General features: G+C 46.9%; 3 protein-coding genes and 2 non-coding genes across 7 annotated transcripts in view; 1 reads left to right on the forward strand and 4 right to left on the reverse strand.

Annotated features, from left to right (window-relative positions):
* The window catches only part of GLB1 (galactosidase beta 1), a 43,499-nt gene extending 31,126 nt beyond the window's left edge, over positions 1 to 12,373 (reverse strand). The window contains exons 1-2 of the mRNA XM_077304591.1: positions 12,243 to 12,373; positions 661 to 830 (exon numbers count right to left, since the gene is read on the reverse strand). Coding sequence (XP_077160706.1) covers positions 661 to 830; positions 12,243 to 12,284 — 212 coding nt within the window. The 5' untranslated portion in view covers positions 12,285 to 12,373. The remainder of the gene's footprint in view (positions 1 to 660; positions 831 to 12,242) is intronic.
* On the reverse strand, positions 4,863 to 12,398 carry TMPPE (transmembrane protein with metallophosphoesterase domain). Of its 2 annotated transcripts, none has more exons than XM_077304592.1 (2): positions 12,243 to 12,398; positions 4,863 to 7,546 (listed from the first exon to the last, which is right to left on the reverse strand). In XM_077304592.1, the coding sequence occupies exon 2, from the start codon at positions 7,459 to 7,461 to the stop codon at positions 6,139 to 6,141; it is 1,323 nt and encodes a 440-aa protein (XP_077160707.1). In that variant the 5' UTR covers positions 7,462 to 7,546; positions 12,243 to 12,398; the 3' UTR covers positions 4,863 to 6,138. The 2 variants fall into 2 exon arrangements, with proteins under 2 accessions (XP_077160707.1, XP_077160708.1); XM_077304593.1 differs by lacking the exon at positions 12,243 to 12,398 and adding an exon at positions 11,679 to 11,875.
* YAE1 (YAE1 maturation factor of ABCE1) lies at positions 12,253 to 19,804 on the forward strand. 2 transcript variants are annotated; one of them, XM_077304596.1, is made up of 4 exons: positions 12,253 to 12,390; positions 17,787 to 18,038; positions 18,540 to 18,661; positions 19,312 to 19,804. In XM_077304596.1, exons 2-4 carry the CDS (start codon positions 17,922 to 17,924, stop codon positions 19,730 to 19,732), a joined length of 660 nt encoding a protein of 219 aa, XP_077160711.1. In that variant the 5' UTR covers positions 12,253 to 12,390; positions 17,787 to 17,921; the 3' UTR covers positions 19,733 to 19,804. The 2 variants fall into 2 exon arrangements, with proteins under 2 accessions (XP_077160711.1, XP_077160710.1); XM_077304595.1 differs by lacking the exon at positions 12,253 to 12,390 and adding an exon at positions 15,944 to 16,131.
* LOC143821161 (5S ribosomal RNA) lies at positions 13,510 to 13,628 on the reverse strand. The gene has a single exon (XR_013225707.1). It is a non-coding gene; the product is annotated as a 5S ribosomal RNA (ribosomal RNA).
* LOC143821160 (5S ribosomal RNA) lies at positions 15,134 to 15,252 on the reverse strand. Its single transcript, XR_013225706.1, has one exon. It is a non-coding gene; the product is annotated as a 5S ribosomal RNA (ribosomal RNA).
* Positions 19,805 to 21,410: the final 1,606 nt, after the last annotated feature.

Below are 21,410 nucleotides of genomic sequence, written 5' to 3' on the forward strand. Positions count from 1 at the left end.
CGTGGGAATTGTAGTCCATGAACATCTGGAGGACCACAGGTTGACTACCACTGCTCTACTGTATTACGAAAGGTGATATAAGTGCTCACATTCAAATCAAGATGTTTTGCACTGCATTTTGTACTGCATTATGAAAGTTCCAATGTAAATTGCCCTGAGCTGCAAGGGAGGGTGGTGTATAAATGAATGCATGAATAGATGCATGAATGAATGCATGAATGACACTTATTTCTATATGGGCTTCTAGGGAGGCTCATTCTATCAGGTATGAAAGAATATGACACACCTGAAGACAGGAGAATGGCTCACATAAGCTCACTCAGAAACAAGAGTCCTTCTTAGCCTTCAGGGTGCCACTGAACTCTTGTTTTCCTTTGCTGCGGACTAACCCAGCCACCCTCTGAGTTTTAAACAGAACCCTTACTTCTTGTCCATACAGGCGTGTGCATGCTTTGGGCTCCCTCTAGTGGTTCTTAAGGAACTACATTTTAGGAATGGCATCAGCTTACAGTTTGCCAAAGCGTTGGAGCTACATTATAAATATTGTTGCTGAGGGGTAGAATTTAAAAATATTTAAACCTTGCAATGGACATAGAATTCAGCTTCAAAGGGTGCATTGCTATCCGTCATGGAGGTTGAGACTCTCAGTGTTCTACCTACGTTTGAATGGCATCCAGCCCAGCCATTTTCATCTTCAAGAGGCGGTCCTTCCAGTAGAACTGGGGCACTCGGGAGTAATGGATGCTGCCTGAGATGTACCGGAACGGTTTCCCATCCTTGATGAAGCAGTCATGGGCATAATCGATCCCAAAGCTTCTCTGGGAAGCAACCTGAAAAGACATGTCAGCCGGGCGGATGCGTCAGTATCTCAAAAGTGAGATGCATTTTCTGTTGCAGACAGATCTCTTGCTTTGAAAGTCCCAAGGAAAGTAGGCACGCTCCCCTTGTGCCGCACCTGGTCGACATATTCCCGCCTTCTCTCTACAACTTATTTCATTTGTGTCTCTCCCTCATCCTCCAAGAACTTCAGCAAAGTATGTATAAAATTTTCTCTCTGTGTATAATTCCACGCAGTCTCTTGAATTTCAATCAAGTTATTCTTGGTAGTTGTTTAGCAAACTTGCAGGCTGCCGCTCCTGGCCTGCGGCTTGCAGAAGCTAACGACAGATAAAAATACAGTACCGTAAAAACACATAAAACCATGTAAACCCACAAACCCATTAAGCTAACCAATAATCCTCCCTCCCCCCTTTGCCATTATCCAGGGATGATGTTATAAGCAGAGGGCAAGCGGGGAAAGACCTTCTGTCAGCCTGGCCTCAACCAAATGCCTAAATAGAAAGAAATTTCCAAGTTGGTGATGGCAAACAGCTTTATTCAGAAAGAGTTCCTAGGTATAAAACCTCATTTTCGTATTTTACTTCCTCAGTAAACTATTTCTTAATAACTATCTTATAAATGATCCTTTATGGACCTTTGATACTAATAGACCCAAATTATATGGCTTAAAACAGTGGTCCCCAACCTTTTTATCACCAGGGACCACTCAACGCCGGGGACCACTGAGGCCCAGTGGGGAGGGGGGTAGTTTACTCCTCTACTCTCAACCACTGCCCTAACGCTCTCTTATTGCTATGGTAATGTTTAAACATCCCTTCAAAATAAGATACAGACATGCCACAACAATGAACATAAGGAACATTTATTTTCATGGAAATTTTAACTCTCTCTCTCTCTCTCTCTCTGTGTGTGTGTATGTGTGTGTGTGTGTGTATATATATATATATATATATATATATACTTTTTATATATATATATATATATATATATACTTTATATATATACTTTATATATATACTTTATATATATACTTTATATATATACTTTATATATATATATATACTTTATATATATACTTTATATATATACTTTATATATATACTTTATATATATACTTTATATATATATATACTTTCCCTTCACCCCATCCCTCAATTTTTCCCATTTCACAGAAGTGCACCAGTACGCACCTTGAGATATTCAAAATCTACCTGAGTGAAGAGCATGTGTAGAAAATGTGATGAACATGAATGCAACGTCCCACAGGTGCTTCCAAGTAGGACATCTCCAAGATCCAAAAACGCGATTGTCATGGCAGAATGATGCAGCTCTGAATGGATGTCAGTTTAGTCTCCTCCACAACAGAAGGAGCCATTAACAGATGCTGCAGCCCCAAAACCATGGGCCAGGCAGGGTTATCTGCAGTGTGGCATTTCAGCATGCGTGTCAGAATCAAGCACACTTCCCCACATCTCATGGAGATACACGTGGAGTTGAAGTACTTGTAAGCACTACACGTTTTGTGGCTTTGGAGAAGTCGTATTTCCTCATGTGGCCATTTCCAGAAACATTACAAAATCTTTGTAAGCCAACATCAGGCATGTGATGCTGCATCATTTGTTTATCCTACTTCTCCAAGTGAGACAAGCAGAATGAAAGTTCAGGAAACCCATAATTATAAAGGGCCTTCTCCTGTAGTGGATTTTGTCTTTATACGCAGCAGCTCTGACGTTGGGTATTTGCTGAGTTTGCTGAACAGGACACACATGGGACTGCTAGCCCATGGCCACTGGTTTGCATCCTTTGCACTAAATCCAAAACCTTGTCACAAAGAGAAAAGTAACAAGACATCTAATTTCAGGTATGTCTTTGGAGGAAGGTGGTGAAATTACTCTCAAGTACTCTCTTTTTGGGGGCGGGAGCATCTTGCCTCATCCCCAAAACAAGTCATATGCAGTTTCCTTATCAAATGCCACCAGGCATTTGCTTGAGGCCAATTGACCCATAACATTGACAGGTCCCCCCCCAGACTGATGTCGAACCTACCAAGGGAGTGTCAAAGTTATTGTTGTCGAAATACTGTTCTAGTTGGTATGTCATTGTTGTTATATTGATACTGATACTGTTCCATGTAAATGTTCCAAAATGTTTTCTGTAAACCGCCCAGAGCCATAGGGAAAGGCGGTATAAAAATCTAAATAATCTAAATCTAAATAAAATAAAATAGCTATACAAGCAGCGTTTGGGGGTAGAGGAGCAGAGAGAAATTCAGATAGGGTGGGCTATGCCTGAGCAGCACACTGAGCCAAAGGGAAAAAACACCCTTCCATTTGAAGCCAAGTTCATGCATACTGCCCTTTTCCAGCAATGAAAGAATTTGCAGAACCAGACTCTGTTTGCCATATCATTCTGTGATGTGAGTTGTATAACAACAAACGTTCTGACTTGATCTCCCCACTGCTACCCTTCCCTAATGTCTCAGACGCCAGGGCTCTTGAATTGCTGCTTACTGATAATTGCTCGGAGACCACTGAACGGGTAGCCAAATTTTTATCTATAGTAATGACCCATAGGGTAAAGAAGTAAACGTCACTGGCTTCATCTTTTTGGGCCATTTCGCACGGCTTCAAAGTAGCAGAATGGTTACTATTTGGAAACGCTACTAATTTGCCATAACCCACGACGTCGTAGACAATCTGCAACAATCCTGAAACCAATCAGCAAAAAGCGCTTCGTTGTGGCGCTTTCAGGGGAATCCAGAAAAGTGGATTCACCCTCCGGATAGCGATACACTCCTGCAACCAATCTGCAACAGTAGCGCTAAAGACCTGTGCGTTACCATTGTTGCTGGTTCTTCAAAGTCCCTCCCCCTGGCTCTCTCCTCCAAACTTCCGGCGAAGCGATCGCCATTTTTTTTTCTCCGAGCGAGCGGGGATAAACGCACCGGCGAGCCTCTTTCTGTTTAGAGGCTTCCCTGGCTTCAGTCCTTCACCTTTAGTCACTAAGCACAAACCACTGAAAAGCCCGTTAGCTGAAATAAAGTTCCTTTATTTTTTACAAATAAATTCAGCCGAAAATGGGGCCCGTGAGAGGGGGGGGGGTTTATCACTCGAGGCAGCGTGCAAACGATCATACAATCAAACGACAGCTCACATTAGGCAGCTGGATGGGTCTCTCCGTAGCAACGAATCTACCTAGATTCGTTGCTATGGGTCGTTTTTTTTTTTTTAAAAACCTTTCTTAAAGGGAAAGGGGCTGTTTGGGAGCATGCTAACGGCTGCCCATTGGCTGCTTGACGGCCAGGGGCGGGACGAGCTTGGCAATAGCGCTTCCTTTCTAGCGATTTCTGCCGAGACCGGAAGCCTGTGGGAAACGCTAAAAAACGCAACTGATTCCACTACAAAGGCAGGTATGCATAACGACGAATTCCACTATTTTAAATGGCGATTTTTCATTCCGCAAACAATTTGCAACAAAGATCCCTGTGCGAAAAGGCCCTTTGTATTTGCTGCTCCCTTGCCTGCTGTAACTTTCCTCAGTTTTTTTAGACTTGTATTACAGAACCGATTTGTATATTGTTTTATATCGTGAATGCCATTAAAGGTTTTGTATTGTATTGCATTGCATACTGCCCTCGCCAAGCAGGCTGGCTTGAGAGAGATCCAGTTGCTCTCCTCTAGGCATCAGTCACATTTAAAATTTAAAAAGATGAGTTGGTAGTACTGCGAATGATGACTTGCACTCGAATGGAAAACAGAACAAACCGCAGGCAAGCAAGAACACCCAGGATTTAAAAAAAAAACAGAGTCCAGTAGCACCTTTAAGACCAACAAAGATTTATTCAAGGCGTGAGCTTTTGAGTGCGAGCACTCTTCCTCAGCACTCGGAAGCTCACGCCTTGAATAAATCTTTGTTGATCTTAAAGGTGCTCCTGGACTCTGATTTTATTGTGCTACTTCAGACCAACACGGCTACTCATTTGAATCTACCCAGGATAAAAGGAAAGATCTTGACAAAAGTGATTTGAAAAGAAGTTCTTTAATGCTCAAAGTGAAAAACATCAGCTGTAGGGACTAAGTGCTCGTGGTTTCTTCCATATGACGACATTTTTCAGAAATGAGTTGCACAGAAAGATGCAAGGGTTTCGTGGATATCCCAGCAGCTGCGTTGAGTTCTCTTTCGACAGAAAATATAAACTGAACATTGCATTTAGAGGGGAAAGACCTCAGAACCTTCACTGCTGAGAGCAAAATCAATTCAGACTACATCAAGACTCCTTGTATTACAACATTTATTAAGTGATCAAACAATTAAAGATTTGCTGGAACAGCTCTCTTGTTCGTGTTTTCCACTTGTGGGGATTTTGTTACTTGGAGGGGAAACTGTGATTCTCTGCACACTATTTACATTCCATTCCACCATATCATCCTTTGCTATTTGTAGACCAGGCCTTGGCTTTGAATTCTGTAGCCTTCCTGAAAAGCAACTGAAGGGAAACCTTGGCTGTTGTGTTGGTTGCAACTAACTTTCAACAGACGGATGAGGTCCATAAGCTATTCCTCTTCCTTCGTTTTACATTCAAGGGTAGCCTTCTGGTGCAGTTTTACCAGCACTCAAAGCCAAAAGCTATTTCCTTGTCTGCAAAAAAGCCAACTGAACGCCAGAGAGATCAAGTCCTCACCAAGTCTGCTGAAGCATCTACAGATCTCATGTTGGCTGCAGTCTGGGCTAGGAGGCAGATCTAGAAGGTGGATTGAGAGCAGAAGCCATTAACTTGGTGACCAAGGACACACCGGTGAAAAACCGGTCATCACACTTTTGAAAGGATGGCATATCAGATTTAAAAAACAACAACAGGTGAGAGAATGGGACAATGGGATAACGTAACAATAGCCTACAACTCTCCCACTGAGCAGAGTTTGACAAGCTCACTCCAGCCTAAGGAGCCTTCTTCTAGCTTCACAAGTTCTGGGACGGGCTCCTCTTAGACTCCTTGGAGGAGGACTGGGCTTACCCATCATCTTCTGCATCAGCATTTTGAGTGTTTCAAGGAGAAATCCTTAAAAAACCAAGGGGAAAACCAGAACTTATCATTGGGCATAGGGGTGGTCTAACCATGTGCCTGCCAGGACAGAGTAGCAGAAGTGCAAGTCTTTTTCATTGGAATTAACCTAAAAGACAAGCACAGAATTCCCGGAGGGAGGAGAATTCTGCAATTATACAGGGTATGGATTTTGTGAACAAGGTGACCAGCTATACGAGCCCAGGAGGAATCGAACACAAAGCGGCAAAAGTGGATCAGGAACAGCGCAGAATGATTTCTGTTATTTCTGCTCGACTACCCAGCCTCATGGGTATCCCGTAGTACATAGTCCCTGGGCTAACGTACACGGAAGTGCTCTGTCCGACTTTATATAAGCCGACAAAGAATGGATTCATGAAATACGCGACAATATTCAGGGGAAATATCTGGCCTCCGTGAGTGTGGCCAGATAAGACCAAATTTATATCTGGCCGAGCCTGGACGGCCCGTTTTGCGGCAAGCGGCTGATGAGCCAGGAGAACTATTGCGTGATCCGCCCCGCACCCCCCTAATGCCTTCTCTAAGTCCATGCCATGCCCCGAATAGCGCAAGACATTAGCCTCAATGTCATCAACTCCAGCCAAGCAAAACCAGTCGCTCTCCCTACCCCTGGGGGACACGATCTTTCTGTTTTCATTGTGGAGGGGGTGAACCTTGAGCAACTCCAGCAGCTCGAACCAGCTGTTGACGTCGGAAGTGTAGTACTCATGATTCCCGGTCACAAAGTACGTCCCCAGGCGGGAGTCCAGCTTGCCGAGGGGTCCCACAGCCGGCCCAAGGTCCTTCACCTCGCAATCTGTGAGGTCACCCACAATCACGGTGATATCTGGCTTTAAAGCCTTAACCATCTTCACAATCATTTCAAGTTTGCTTCTTCCAACAGTGGGCCCGAGATGAATATCCGACAGCAAGACCACCTTCAGTTGGTCCATGGACAACGGCAGCTTGTGAACAGCAATTTCCACCGATTTCACTGCAGGAGGCTGGGAAGCATTCAGGAGGCCAAGAACAGTCAATGCAATCGTCACCGTGACCGCCAGAAATGTTTTTCTCATGGTCAGTTTCCCGTTTTTGTTGACGGTGTCGAGATTTGCATTTCTGCGGACCAAAAGCTTATAGCCTTGCTCCAAGGAACCCAGGGCGAAGAGGAAGAAAATAAGGATGATGTAACCCCCAAGACAGGTGTAAGCCGCTAAAGAAAAGAAATACGGTTCTTCGGCCACAAGAAACAACACTGTGAAAGGGCTTGAGTGGGCCAGAGCCAGAAACGTTAGCACGGCTACTTTCCAAAAGGTGAAACAGGAGGAGCCAACGGCTGACGATCGGTAGAAAAGCGTCACTGTGTTTCTCCATACATGAACAGATCCGATGAGCATCAAGGCATTCGCCGAGAGTACCATCTGCAACTTGAGCAGCCATCGTAACCTCTGCACTTCAATCCTTTCAGCCAAGTAAATCCGTGATGCTATCGTGGAGAGGCAGACAATCCCAGCTAGTATGGCAATCTTTGCTTCAAGGGACCACTGCTTGACCATCATCTCTAGTCATGAACTGGCCCGGTTCCTACACGAGGTTCCAGTAGATAATCACGTAGGCCTGGAGGTTTTCCGTGGTCAATTTGGCCTGAAAGTAGGAACTACCATCAGCTTTAGAGGTTAAAGTACATTTCCCTCCCCTCTGTGTGTGTGTGTGTGTGTGTGTGTGTGTTGACAGCAGCAGCTGACGACAACTGATTCAATATGGCTGCCATGTTTTGGGGAATGAAAACTGTCAACATTCTACTGATGTAGGGGAAGATCTGACCTTGGAAATGGGTTCATCTGCTGTTCTGGATGGGGTAGCACTCCCCAGGGAGATGAATGTGTCTCATGGCTGGTGTCTTTCACTAGTGGGAGAAGACCTTTGTATTTTGTCTGGCATAACCCCAAAATGGTATTAGCCCTCCTTCTAGTACAGTGTGTTTTAAATAGAATTTTATAATTTTAACCACATCTTTAATAGCTTACATGCGTTAACATTAACTTCTAGGCGGTACCTGGTTGGATGGAAAGGTGGCATAGAAATGTTTTCAATCAATCAATCAATCAATCAATCAATCAAAGTTATCAAAAATGTTTTCAAATCCTTTTGAGCTGAATATATGGAACACCTGAATGGCTCCAAACTATGAGCTTTAAACCTATAAATATCCTTCTTTCCACAAAGGCTTTCACTCCTCAGAATAGAAAGAAGTTTCACAAATTATTCACTGTGATTATCATTTTTCCTAACTAGTTAATAATAAAATATGTAGCCCTCTCTGCAAAATTCAACTACAGGTGTGCACTTGGGTACCCCGTACACTGTTTACTGATTTTCAAAAGCTGCCCCAAGACCACTTTTCCTCTAAAACAAAATGGTGCGGGGTGATTGTTATCACCATGAAGTCACTAAGTCAAGCCTCAGGTACAACCACAGGTAACTTTATGAAGCTCTCTCTTGCACCCTCAGTCCCATTATCTGAGACATGTCACTTTAGAGCTGATTCTAACAGTTTTGTGTCTTTAAAGCTCATGGAATAGTCTATATCTAAGATGCATTGAGCAAAAGTTCAGATCTACTTATTATTTATTTATGGCAACTAAATCCTATATTTATGGAAGCCTAAAGTGTAGGTTAGTGGAATCACAAAATCTCAGTGAGAAGAAGAGTTGGTTCTTCAGACACCCTGTGAGGCAGGTGAGGCTGAGAGAGCCCTGAGATTACTGAGGAAGAAGAAGAGTTGGTTCTTATATGCCGCTTTTCTCTACCCAAAGGCATCTCAAAGCGGCTTCCGATCACCTTCCCTTTCCTCTCCCCACAACAGACACCTTGTGAGGTGGGTGAGGCTGAACCCTGATATCACTGCTCGGTCAGAACAGCTTTATCAGTGCCGTGGCGAGCCCAAGGTCACCCACCTGGCTGCATGTGGGGGAGCGGGGAATCACACCCTGCTCGCCAGATTAGAAGTCTGCACTCCTAACCACTACACCAAGCTGGAGGATCACGTCCTCCTTTGCCTTTGCCAAGCTATGGGTCCCTTGCCTCATATTATTACTACGACTATTACATATTTATTGACCGTCCCTCTTGGCCTGGCCAGCTCATGGCGGTTCACATAAAAACTTTAAAACCACATAAAACCAGTACACAGACCAATGTTGGCAGCGAAAACAATCTAGCACAACAATCTACAGCGTCCCCCGTGCCATCTCTTCAACCCTGCCACAGCAGTCACCCTTGCCCTGGAGGAAGTTCACTGGCGGTGTCTGGCCTAGGGGGCTATAGAGGGAGGGACGCGATCTTTCTAGCCCTGCCTCAGCCACCACCTCTCGGAATAGCTCCGTCTTACAGGCCCCGCGGAACACTTTAACAGTCCCCCAATGACGCTAAGTATGTATATTAGCAAGATTTAACACCCTCCCCTCTACTGTGATCCTAGGGAGTTCTTCGAAAATGCCCTATTCTGGAAGGATTTGTCCCTGTAATTCTGGCTGCGCTGAAACCATCTTGCCTGTGTTTTTCTATTGTCCACTCTATGCCATAATTTGTGGGCTGCTTATCATCCCACTCCTTTCTCAGCAACATGGATCATGGTGAGGCTAAGATCGCTGCCTTACTAGGAAACAGAAACTCTCTAGTAATCGGTTTGGTTGCCAAGTTTCTACAGCTAGAACAGAACAAGAAACCTGTCCCAAGGCGAAGAATAAACCTCATGAAATTAAGGCCAGAACAGTCTCTTTTTGTGTATTCTTTCTTTGCTTGTTCCGTATTTGTCAGGATTGCTTGTTGGATGGTGATCGGTTGCATTAAGAACATTGACTAATTGGAGGTACTGTTATTTAATGTTATATTCAATGCCATATTTTCGTAAGCATTTAAACAATATGTTGTAAGATTTATTTTGTATTCATGTTTAGGATTTCCCACTGAGGAAAGTTGTTTTCCACTGAAAACGGACATTACCAGAATGATATTCGGGTAGAAGTCCCGACAAAAAGAACAAGCAAAGAAAAAATCCACAAGAAGAGACTGCTCTCATTTTTTGATTTCATAAGGTTTATTGTTTACCTTAGAGCATCTTGTGGCACAGAGTGGTAAGGCAGCAGACATGCAGTCTGAAAACTCTGCCCATGAGGCTGGGAGTTCAATCCCAGCAGCTGGCTCAAGGTTGACTCAGCCTTCCATCCTTCCGAGGTCGGTAAAATGAGTTCCCAGCTTGCTGGGGGGTAAACGGTAATGACTGGGGAAGGCACTGTCAAACCACCCTGTATTGAGTCTGCCAAGAAAACGCTAGAGGGCGTCACCCCAAGGATCAGACATGACCCGGTGCTTGCACAGGGGATACCTTATTGTTTACCTTAGGATAGGTTTCTTGTTCTGTTCTAGTATTCACCTTGAAACCATCCTGTTTTGCTCTTGTTATAAGTTTCTACAGCTGGCTAGGAGGTCTTGTAATTGTAGAACCATGCATGCTTTATGATATCGTTATTGTTTTTTGCTGTTTTGTGTATGCTAGTAAAGGACTCCTGAATGGGACATTAGTCATGGAAGGGATACAATGACAGGATTGTCATAGGATCTTCTGAGATATGCTTTGAGTGTTGGAAAAGAATGCTGTGTAAATCACACATCTAAAAGCACTACCCCCTTGTATGCTCAAGCATGCAGGCATGAGGCAACTCTGCATCTGGAACTCACATGAGAACACCTATCAGAAACAGATAGTTCACTGCTGCACCCCAACACATACTTGTAGGACAGATTTTGTCAACCAGGATTTTCTGGGGTTTCTTGACAGCCCTGGAAGGGTTTCCGGAACGGTTGGTAGTTAATAAACTTTTAATATATTTTAAAATTGGCTAAACATTTATCAGGGGATGTGATGTGCGCAGCCAGAATGACAGGGACATGTCGACCTCCCCCTCCCTCCCCAAATGGCCAATGATGGACCTGGATGGGTGGGGCCTGGGGTGGGCATGTCCAAAACTATGCTTCCCAACCATATTCTGCACAATTGCACCACTTGTGGGGCTTTGCGAAGCCCGAAAAAAGGTTTTGGGGCTTTCTCAATGGTAAAAAAGTTGAGAAAGAAAGCTGTAGGGGGTGACTCCAGCTGCAAGAGATGTGTGTCTCCATTACTTTGAACAGTCGTGGGCAAGAGCAGCTGGGCAAAGACGGAAAGGAAAAGGCACAACTGCGCAAGAGTCAAGTCTAAAAGAAGACATTGACAAACTGAAGGTGACAATCTTGTCAATTTCTTCTTTTGGGCTGAGGCATCTTTTACCTTGGGATTCATCTGTCCGGGTCTGATAGTGCTCCCCGGCCCACCCAAAGAGGAGGGGCAGTTCCACTACAACTTGCAGAAAAGCCACCATCTAAACTCGGACAAAGTAGGAAACAGCATATCTCTGTCCCCTCACAAGTCGAAATCAACAACACAGCGAGCCCCGCCCTTCTCAAAGTCTTATTTTTGAGGGGATGCATCCCAGGGGACGCCTGCAACTTTGAGAGAAGCGCAAGGAGACCCTCCACATGGTGTAGCGATTCGAGTGTGGGACCAGGAAGGGGGCTGGTGGGGCTGTGACACCCTTGCTCAACTATGGACCCAGGTGCCCTTGGGCCCACTCCAACGGCTGCAGGAAGCGCGGGGAGACTTCAGGGAAAGGAAAGGCTGCGAGAGGGGTCCCTTCGGGGCTGCCAGCCTACTAGCCCGCCCGGAGGAGCCCAAACCTACCCAGGATTTCGTCCCTCGGCCCCGAGAGGGTGCACCCCGACGCAGCCACTCCCTCTCCTTGCTACCAGCGCCCCGATCCCTTCCTCCAGCTCGCCGGCTTCTCCCTCCCCGGGCAGGGGGGAAAGCGAGCCCGGCTCGTCAGCTACAGGCACGCAACTCCGCAGACGATCCCGCGCGGGCGAGGCGATCCCTCCACTCCCCACCCCGGTGACCCACCCTCACGTGATCGCCACTTCCCCATCGTCCAGGGCCGATCGGATGCTTCCGGAGCGGCTCAGGGGCAACATGCACGCGCGCATGCATGCATGCATGCATGCTTGCCTGCCTGCACGCACAGCCGTTCTTCGGACGGCAATGCGAAAGAGCGCCGCCTCTCCCCCGGAAACTTTCCTCGGCGGCCCTAATGCGGCAGTTGCAAAGTCCGCCCGCCCCGCAAGCAGCCCCCCTTCCCCGCGACTGCGCTGCATGGCAAAGCAAACCCGACGTGCGACGGTCTCCCCCCACCCCCGTGCAAAAATTCCCAAGGGGGGACCCCTGCAAGTAGCTGGCTGCAGCGGGACTTACCAGGGCGGCGTGCAGGGCGAGGAGCAAGACGAGGGCGCCCATGGTTCCGCCGAGCCCGGCACCCAGCGCGGCACCCACCGCACCCAGCCTGGACTCGCTAAGGCGCCTGACTCCGGCGGGACCTGATTGGACGGCAGCCTCCGCCCAGGTTTGCCGACCGCCCGAAGAGGGGCCGGGCTCCTGCTGCCGGAAGGCGAGGCGTGCAAGGCCGGGCCCTGAAGGATAAGCCGGGGGGGGGGGGGGGAGATGGGGGGGATGTCGACCCTGGAGGCGAAGCAGGTCCCCTATATTTAGGCGACATCACTGCAAAAGTGGGAACGTGGCCGACGTAAATGCTCGCAGCGAGTGGCTGTAGGGCGAGGAAGGTGCCAAAATTCCAGCCATCGCGGAGAGGCGGTACAAGGCTGGCGGCGGACAGAAGGGGCTTAGAACGGGCAGCCTGTCAAGGGAGGGAAAAGGTTGTCCTTCCCTTCAGCTGCGGCTAGCTCATTGATGTGGCGAGGGAGGGAGGAGGTGAAGGGCGGCCACAGCGCCCCCAGAAGGGACAAAAGCCTACAGCTCCCGGGACTCCTACGTGGTCTCCCATCCAAGTACTAACCAGCCCCAACCCTGCTGGGTTGAGCTTTCAGGGTAGCATGCCTGTAGGCATTAAGGTAGCGATAGGATTGTGAGTGTCCTGCATAGTACAGGGGGTTGGACTAGATGACCCATGAGGTCCCTTCCAACTCTATGATTCTTGTACTTCATTTTAAGGGCCTGGAGGCAGATGGGGCTAGCAACACCTACCTCTTAACATTTTTTCACAAGTCGGAATGCATCTGCACTTAATCACTAACCATAACTTTTATTTTTATTTCCCTCGTATATTTTGGAACTGGAATTAAACCCAACGGACTAATAAACTTAGCTGGCTCTTCTAGCAAGGCTCTGGATTGGGCTAAGCAGCTTCATTCGCTGCGTATCTGTTTCCTGTTTTCATTATGCTGTTTACTAATCTACTGCTAATTTACCCTCGCTTTATATATGTCATCTAATGATTCCCTATTTCATTGTCCGAGGAAGCGCGGTTTCACAGGAAAGCTCAGTCCTTGAATAAAATTTAGTTGGTCTTAAAGGTGTTGCTGGACTCGAACTTTGTTCTGCTCCAGACCCACAGGGCGACCCACTTGAACCTATCTTTAAAGGCAGGAAGTGAAGCAAGGGAGTATTCTGGGAGCAAATGGTGTTTTCCTCAGGGTCTGGCACAGCGACGCCTGCAGGGCCAAAAAGCCTACAGCACCCGGTATTCCCAGGCGGTCTCCCATCCAAGTACTAACCAGGCCTGACCCTGCTTAGTTTCCGAGATCAGACGGGATCGGGCGCATTCAGGGTAGTGTGGCCGTAGACACTAAAGCTGCTTCCAGTACTTCTTTTTAAGGTCCTTAAAAAAGATGAGGCTAGTTACAAGTCCCTTTTTAACTACACTTTTTCATAACGGGCCATCCATCTGCAGTTACTCTCTAATCATAACGTTTTTACCCCTTGTGCTTTTTGGAACTGGAATTAAATCAAAAGGGCTAATAAACTTAGCTCACTCTTACAGCAAAGCACTGGATTGGGCTAAACCTCCTTGTTAGGGTGTGTATTTGTTGCCTATTTTCATGATGCTGCTTACTAATTTACTTATATATGTCATCTAATGATTCCCTATTTCTTTGTCTGAGAAAGTGTGCATGCGAACAATAGTTCCAACTTGACCAAACTGTTGGTCTTAAAGATGCCCTGGGATGCAAACTTGGTTCTGGGTGTGAAAGTTCCTTTCTTCTCTCCCCCCCCCCCCATGAAGCCCCCTTCAGCTACACGGCACTGCCTGATGCTGGAGGAGGAAAAGAGACAGCAAACAGGTGGTATAGCAACTCCACCGCAGCCCAAAGTCTCGGGTAGTCAAACTGCGGCCCTCCAGATGTCCATGGACTACAATTCCTGTGAGCCCCTAGCAGGGGCTCCTGGGAACTGTAGTCCATGGACATCTGGAGGGCCGCAGTTTGACTACCCCTAGCAGGATCTGGCATTCCCATGCAATCTCCCACCCAAGCACTAACCAGACCCAACTCCACTTAGATTCCAATGGGTAGCTGTGTTGGTCTGAAGTAGCACAAAAAAATCAGAGTCCAGAGTTCAATTAGTCTGACGAAGGGTGCTTGCACTCGAAAGCTGACGGCTTGAATAAATGTTTGTCGGTCTTAAAGGTGTTACTGGACTCTGATTTTATTGTCCAACCCCTCTTAGTTTGCAAGATTAGACAAGATCAGGTTGTTCATGTAAGCCATAAGCTCGGGAACTCCTTCCTGCACTTTTTAATGGGCTGCAGTCCTTCCTCTTCTCCCCCCCCTCCCCCCCCCAAAAGACACACATTAACAAAGGTGCAGGAGTTCTGCATTTGCCTTCCTAAAATACTGCTCTCAAGTGTCTGTAATGCATACCTCTGACTTCCGTGGGAATACTGTCTGTTAAATGCCCATTCCAGGCTGTCCATCCCACTGGGACCAGAGGGTGTCACGCAGGCCTGGGAGAACCAGGTAACAATCCCCTCTGGGCCAGTAAGCTGTCTGGTGACCTGGGGCCAAGCTCCCACCATGCTCTGCCTCCAGCGTGTTGGACAGAGACCTTGTCAGGATTAAACAGAGGAGGGCAGGCCACGTAAGCCACTTGGAGGTTGCCACTGGATACAAAGAGCTGGACTTCAAAGGTGAGGAGGCGAAGCAAAGCAGTACTCAGGGTGCAAGTGTTGCTTTCTTCTCCTTTTTTTCTTTTCTTGCCTATCCCCACTAAACTCTATTCAGGCCACATTGCTGACTGGTGGAAGAAAAGGAGGGGGCTGAATCTGCCACAGTGACCCCAGCAGAGCAAAAAGCCTACAGCACCCGGTATTCCCAGGCAGTCTCCCATCCAAGTACTAACCAGGCCCGACCCTGCTTAGCTTCCGAGATCAGACGAGATCGGGCGCATTCAGGGTGGTGTGGCCGTAGACGCTAAAAGTCTCTCCCAGATCTCTTTTCAAAGGGCTGCCTGCCTTCCTTCCTCAGTCCCCATCTTCCCCTTTCCCTAAAAGAACGTGTCGCATCTTAAGTGCCAGGGCACTTCCTCCCTGCCTCCTACCCACAGCATTTCTCCTGGCATCCCAAACCTCAGGAAAACTCACGCGCCCAGATCTGCCCCCTCCCAGGGCGCCTAAGCCACCCCAAAAGACGCACGCCCTTGGCTTTCGCCCTCTTTGCGCTTCCAGTCCGCCGCTCCCTTGCCCAGGCGCCCTCCCATCGCCTCAGGCCTTTCTGCCTAATTGCTTGGATGGGGTGGGCGAGGGGGATCCCCGTCTGAAAGGCTCCCCGTGGAAGGAGGCTCCCCCTGGGCTGGGAAAACACCTTTGCTCCTCTTTCCTGCTCTTGTTTCCATTGGGACTCGAGCGCCCCGCGTGGAGTTGGCATGCAAGGTGCGCGCCTGCAACACGGAGTAGGCCTCCTTTGCCAGCGGGCTCTCCCGGGTGCAAACGGCCGCGCAGTTCCCAACACGAGCGAGAAGCAGCCTCGGCCGCCCTCCGAGCTCGGGACCTGGGAGCAGGAGGGATCCTGGCTCCCTGCTCTGCGGAGCCTTTGCCAGCCGAAGGGCGCAACGCGGAAGAGCCTCAGCAACCCGTGCACGCATGCGTGCGGTGCCTTCCGCTTCCCTTCCGGAAGTGTCCCTCCGGGGCCCCGCCTCTCCCGCTGAGGTTCCGAGCGATGCGTGTCCGTCGCAGCGCGTGTGGATTCGTCGCTCTGCGTCAAACACGGGCCTTCCCTGCTGCTTTGCCGTGGCTAGGCGCGGCCGTCTTGTCCTAACCCGCGGCAGAAGGAGTGCTGGAGGAAAAACAGGGGTAACTTTAAGGGGGGACTAGAAAGTAACGTCTGAATCGCCCCAGTTTCAGGGTTAGGGTTGCGGAGGGAGTGTCGTTATTGTCGCTTGCCGATGCGGACCTTCAACTGTGGCTCTCCAGAAGCCCCTGGACTACAACTCCCATGAGCCCCTGCCGGCAGGGGCTCATGGGAGTTGTAGTCCATTGACCTCTGGATAGCCACTATTCGGCCCACCCTGAATTACCCATCTCAGAATAGCCGTAAATAAAGTAGTTGTTTCTTATTAGTGTTAAAACATCGGCCTGGACATGACAGGTAGGACTAGCACACAGGTGTCTGCAAACGGGTCATCAAGCTCATGGGGAAACTGCAAATCCTGGCTGAGAAGGGACCAGCTCCCCCCCCCCTTGCTATTTTCTGGGGTTTGGCTGTACCTTAATGGTCAAGTCTTGGCGTGGCAACTCAGGTTACAAGAACCAGGTGTCATTTGACATGAAAGGCCTCTCCCTGGCCCTACAAGAGATGTGGCCAGCCAGAGATGGTGGTGCTGATCTAATCTAGGTCAACCAAGGCAGCTGAAAGGGGCCTGTGACAGTGCATGACAGTGCATGAACAAAGAAATACTTGGACTAATGATGCGTGATCTGAGCCCTGGCGTGCATTAAACTGCGGTGGTGCAGGCTGCAAGAAAGCTTCCTCCATTCCCCCTTAACAGATGGATTCTCATGTAACTCAGGACATGAATACTTATTGCCGTTTGCATGCTCGAGTGCTTGAGGACACTGTGACATTGGTAGTAGTATCACAGATGTGCTGCCTTTGTGAATAAAGATTCTAGTCTTACGTACACACAAAAATTGTGAAGGGTTGTACCTGTTACTGACCATGTTTGTTCGTTAGGGGATGTAGTGTACAGAGGCTGTAGTTTCTGTGAAAAAATGAAGGAAATAGATTAGTAGGAAAGCAGAAGGCACAGCTAAGTGAACCTAGGAGGTCAGTTCTTCTTGGCCCTCTGTACTGTCTGTCATATGCAACTCATAATCATTTATATGTGACCCATCTAATCTGTCTAGCCCCTGTGGAAAATGAATGAGGGAGGAACGAAAAGGAAGGCTTGGTTTATATAGTCATTAACTTTGACAGCACTGGTACTTTGCAAGAGCTTGGTCTAGACCTCTGCCTTGTTCGCCCTTCTTAAAATCTTCCTATTTTTTTAAAAAAATTGAGCGATTAAACTTTGATAGAGGATAAAACAACTAAAGTCAGATTTAAGTCTCCCCTCCCCATATCAAATCAGACAGCGCTTGGCAGATTATTTTGATTTTATAAGCAGTTGCTAAGATCAGCAGTTGCTTGCAGAACTCTTTTGCATAAGAATGTGATCATGTGGCTAGATCCGATCAAGGACTCGGTAGTCTTGTCATCATGTTTCCAGCAGTGGCCAGCCGGATAGATGCTTCTGCAGGCTCACAAATTTGTCTATTCCGGCATCTGTTTGAGAGATACACTGGTGGGGTGGGGTCCAGTAAACAGTAGTTTTTGAAGATGCTTTCTGCATGTGTTTAAGTACTTTGGAGACGGAAGGCTTGTTCAATCTAGACTCTGAAAAACTGGAATTCCACAAGTACAATTTTATTAAATTAGCAAACTGACACTTTTCTATTTATTTCTGCAGGTCTATGTGATGGTAGACTGTGTTGGTTGTTCACACTTGCTGTTGAAGTTATTTTCTTCAATCTGCATTCCTTCTCTGGTTGCCTGTCAATCCATGCTGCTTCCCTAAAAACCCAGAGTTAAAAGCACAGGCAAAATGTCCTGGGTGCAGTCAGCACTGAGCCAGGCCAACGATGACGTCTTTGATGAAGACGCCGATGAGATGGGCATCGCACAGAAAGAATGGAAAAGCACCATGGAGAAACGAGTCAAAGTAAGTATCACCATTATACTTTTCTCATAATTCTTAATGTCTGCATGGCGACTGCCCATTCAGTTAGCTGCCAAGCCATCCTGTCAGAGTAATCTGGGTGATACACTTAATTTGTTTTTGTGATTTTTAGGCCACCCCTCTCCAAGGATGGTCTTGGGATGGTTAACATCATTAAAAGCAAATACAGATTTATTTAAAACTCCTACTGAGTGAGACAAACTGGTCCATCACAAAGTCCCTATGCAGTTTAGATTATAATCCCCAGGATTCAGATGGAGGGGGCTAGGTTGCTGAATATCACCAAATGTAATGCATGTGTATTTTTTCATGACAAAGATTTTATTTCTAAAATCTGTGTTACCACCATAACAGCTGTATACAACCATTTTTGACGATACATAGCTCAGAGATTTCATTCTGTTGGATAAGGCAATCGGATGTTAATGTAAAGTATTTGCTATTTAGCTCTTGAACTATTCTTTGTGCCTAATTGACTTTAAGGAAGGCTATCGGGAAGGAATAGAAGCTGGGAAAGAACTGACACTCCAGCAGGGTTTTAACCAGGGCTATGAAGAAGCCGCAAAGATCATGTTCTCCTGTGGTCAACTCAAAGGGAGTGTAAGGTGAGTTCTAAAGCATATATTCTTTAAAATTGACAAATCTCATCCAAAAGGTCCTTAGGGTTAGGACAAGCCTCCACGGACTACTGAACCAATGTGCTTGCCAGCGTTGATGGCTATTTAAATCAGGAGTACTTCCATGTCTCTGCGGATGAGAGCTACCTCTTCCCAACCTCTCCTGTGCCTCGTTGAATTTAAACTGGTGGAGGTCAGGATTATGGTGAAGAAGGTTGTTCCGCTTCAAGGATGATTCAGGCTGGAGTCTAGCTTAAAGCACCAGCCTCTGTCTCACTCTCTGAGAACTGCAAAGCCTGGGATACACCTCCTAAGGTGCCCACCCTGGAAAGAGCCTGTATATGGATCTGGGATAAGCCGGACCCACCACTAATGCAAATCCAGTTACACCTTGAATTGTTAAAATCCACTGGATGTGATCAGTTTTTATGTTGGTGAAAGAGGTGGGGGGAGGGGGTCTTTTCAACCCAACCTGCTGGGGTTTGTCAGACAGGAATCTACACTGAGGAATCAGGCATCTGTGGATGCAATAGTTTTTTTTTTTAATCCAAAGGTCCCTTTCCATGAGAGTTCATGTTGCGGTATGTGTCTAATTTTGCACCTGGTCTCAAATGTCTACATTTTTACCCTTTTTTTAGTGCTCTTTTGTCTTGGTGTCACAACAACCAATGCGATTCCACAGTGCTGAACAGAGTTACTGATTTGCTGAACGAAATAAACAAATATGAAGAGGATACGATTAAGGATCTGAACTGTACCCACCAGCAACCTTCTCTTGCAGACTTACTGGATACAGTTGAGGATATGGATCTCGGCCATTCCCATTCACCAGAGGAGCAACCGAATGGAGCTAGAGAACAACAAATTGGTGAAAATGGCACACCGTTTTGTGGACACCATTGCACAAACAGTGGGACTGCTTCTTTCCAAAGCGAATGTTGTACGAGATCAAAAGGACATGTAGATTCTGCGAGGCCAACTCTTCCTTGGCTGAAAGAAAGAACTGTCAATTTAATGGAGCAATTAGGCTTGCCTCCAAGCCCACTTGAACACATCTAGGAATAACAAAAGTTAATTTATTGCAGAAAACAGGATTCAGCTAGCGAGAATAAAGTGCAGTCTTTTGCAGAAGCTACTTCTGAACTCCTTTACCCGGAGATGGATACATTCCAAGCTGTGTGGAGTCTGCTAGGGTTTAGGAAAGCAAAACGAATAGCTGAACGTTGAGCCTTTAGTCTTGCATTTTGCAGGTCAGAGTCATATCTGCTTAGAAAACATGTAGCCTCTCCGCTGTCAGCATCATTCCCACTGTGTTAGAGCTAAGCCCAGTAAGGAGGCAAGAACTGCATTGCTCTTCACTTTGATCAGGAGCTAAGCTTCACTGAACAAAGTAGGGGTTTATTGGCCTAGGGTCAGACAAAGCATCTAGAATTTTCCAAACCTTAAGGGCCTGCAGTATTTGCAGAAGACTTGGCTTTTATACCCTGCTTTTCATTACCCGAAGGAATCTCTGAAGACAGGAGATGGGAAGTGTGTCCGCTTGCATGCATGGGTGTATCCTTAAATTTCAAAAAAAGAAAAAAGCAAACCGATCAAGGCCAAACTTCAGTATTTATTAACCCAATGAGCCAAAGCTAAAACGAGCCCCGGAGTAATACAGCCCGTTTTCAACAACAGTTGTCTTCATCAGGAACTCTGCAAACAGTACATTTTTAAACCATCTCTTCTATTCATATCACTACACAAAAATGTACCTCTTTCTAATCAGTTCAAAACATTGCTGTCTATCTGGGTACGTTAAACAGAATTGTGAATACACCATTTTTTTTCTGATTGTAAAGAGGTAGATTTTAGTATAGTAATGTGAATAGAAGAGATGGTTTAAAAATATGTTTGTTGTTTACAGAGTCCCTGATGAAGACAACTGCTGTCGCTGAAAACAAGTTGTATTACCCCGGGGCTCGTTTTGGCTCTGATTCATCAGGTTAATACTGAACAGTTTCCCATCATAGGCTCGCTTTTTTCCTCTGGGTGGTTCAGCTGATGGGTCTCTCTTCCCTCCATAAATTTCAAGCCACCTAGATGGCAGACATTAGGGACGGGGAGGCTTAAAACGGCGAAGACGAGATCTCTCAGTTGATCCTAGCATAGATAAAGGTAAAAAGGTAAAGGTATCCCCTGTGCAAGCACCAAGTCATGTCTGACCCTTGGGGTGACGCCCTCCAGCGTTTTCATGGCAGCCTCAATACGGGGTGGTTTGTCAGTGCCTTCCCCAGTCATTACCGTTTACCCCCCAGCAGCATGCTGGGTACTTATTTTACTGACCTCGGAAGGATGGAAGGCTGAGTCAACCTTGAGCCGGCTGCTGGGATTGAACTCCCAGCCTCATGGGCAGAGCTTTCAGACTGCATAGATACAAGCATAGATACAAAAGAGCAAACTGGTAACTGTGGGCCACTGGCAGAAATTATTGTTGCTCTTTCTCTGAAGTTCAGTTTAAGGCTGCAGTATTTAGCCAACTGAAAAACTTGCAAGTGCAAGAAAGACCCCTGCCCTCAGTTGTCTAGCAGGTTTTGGGAGGTTTCCTAGAAAAACTGAATGGCAGCCATATGCGGCAGTTGGCCTTTTATCCCATAAATAGGAAGCCAGTGATCTACGGCTTGCACGGGTTGTGGTTTTGTTTTCGTTGCCCTCCCCCTTGACAGTCTTGCCCAGTCCCAAGATGTTTGATGACTAA

Source organism: Paroedura picta, chromosome 11 (assembly GCF_049243985.1).
Source record: "Paroedura picta isolate Pp20150507F chromosome 11, Ppicta_v3.0, whole genome shotgun sequence".
Classification (NCBI taxonomy): Eukaryota; Metazoa; Chordata; class Lepidosauria; order Squamata; family Gekkonidae; genus Paroedura; species Paroedura picta.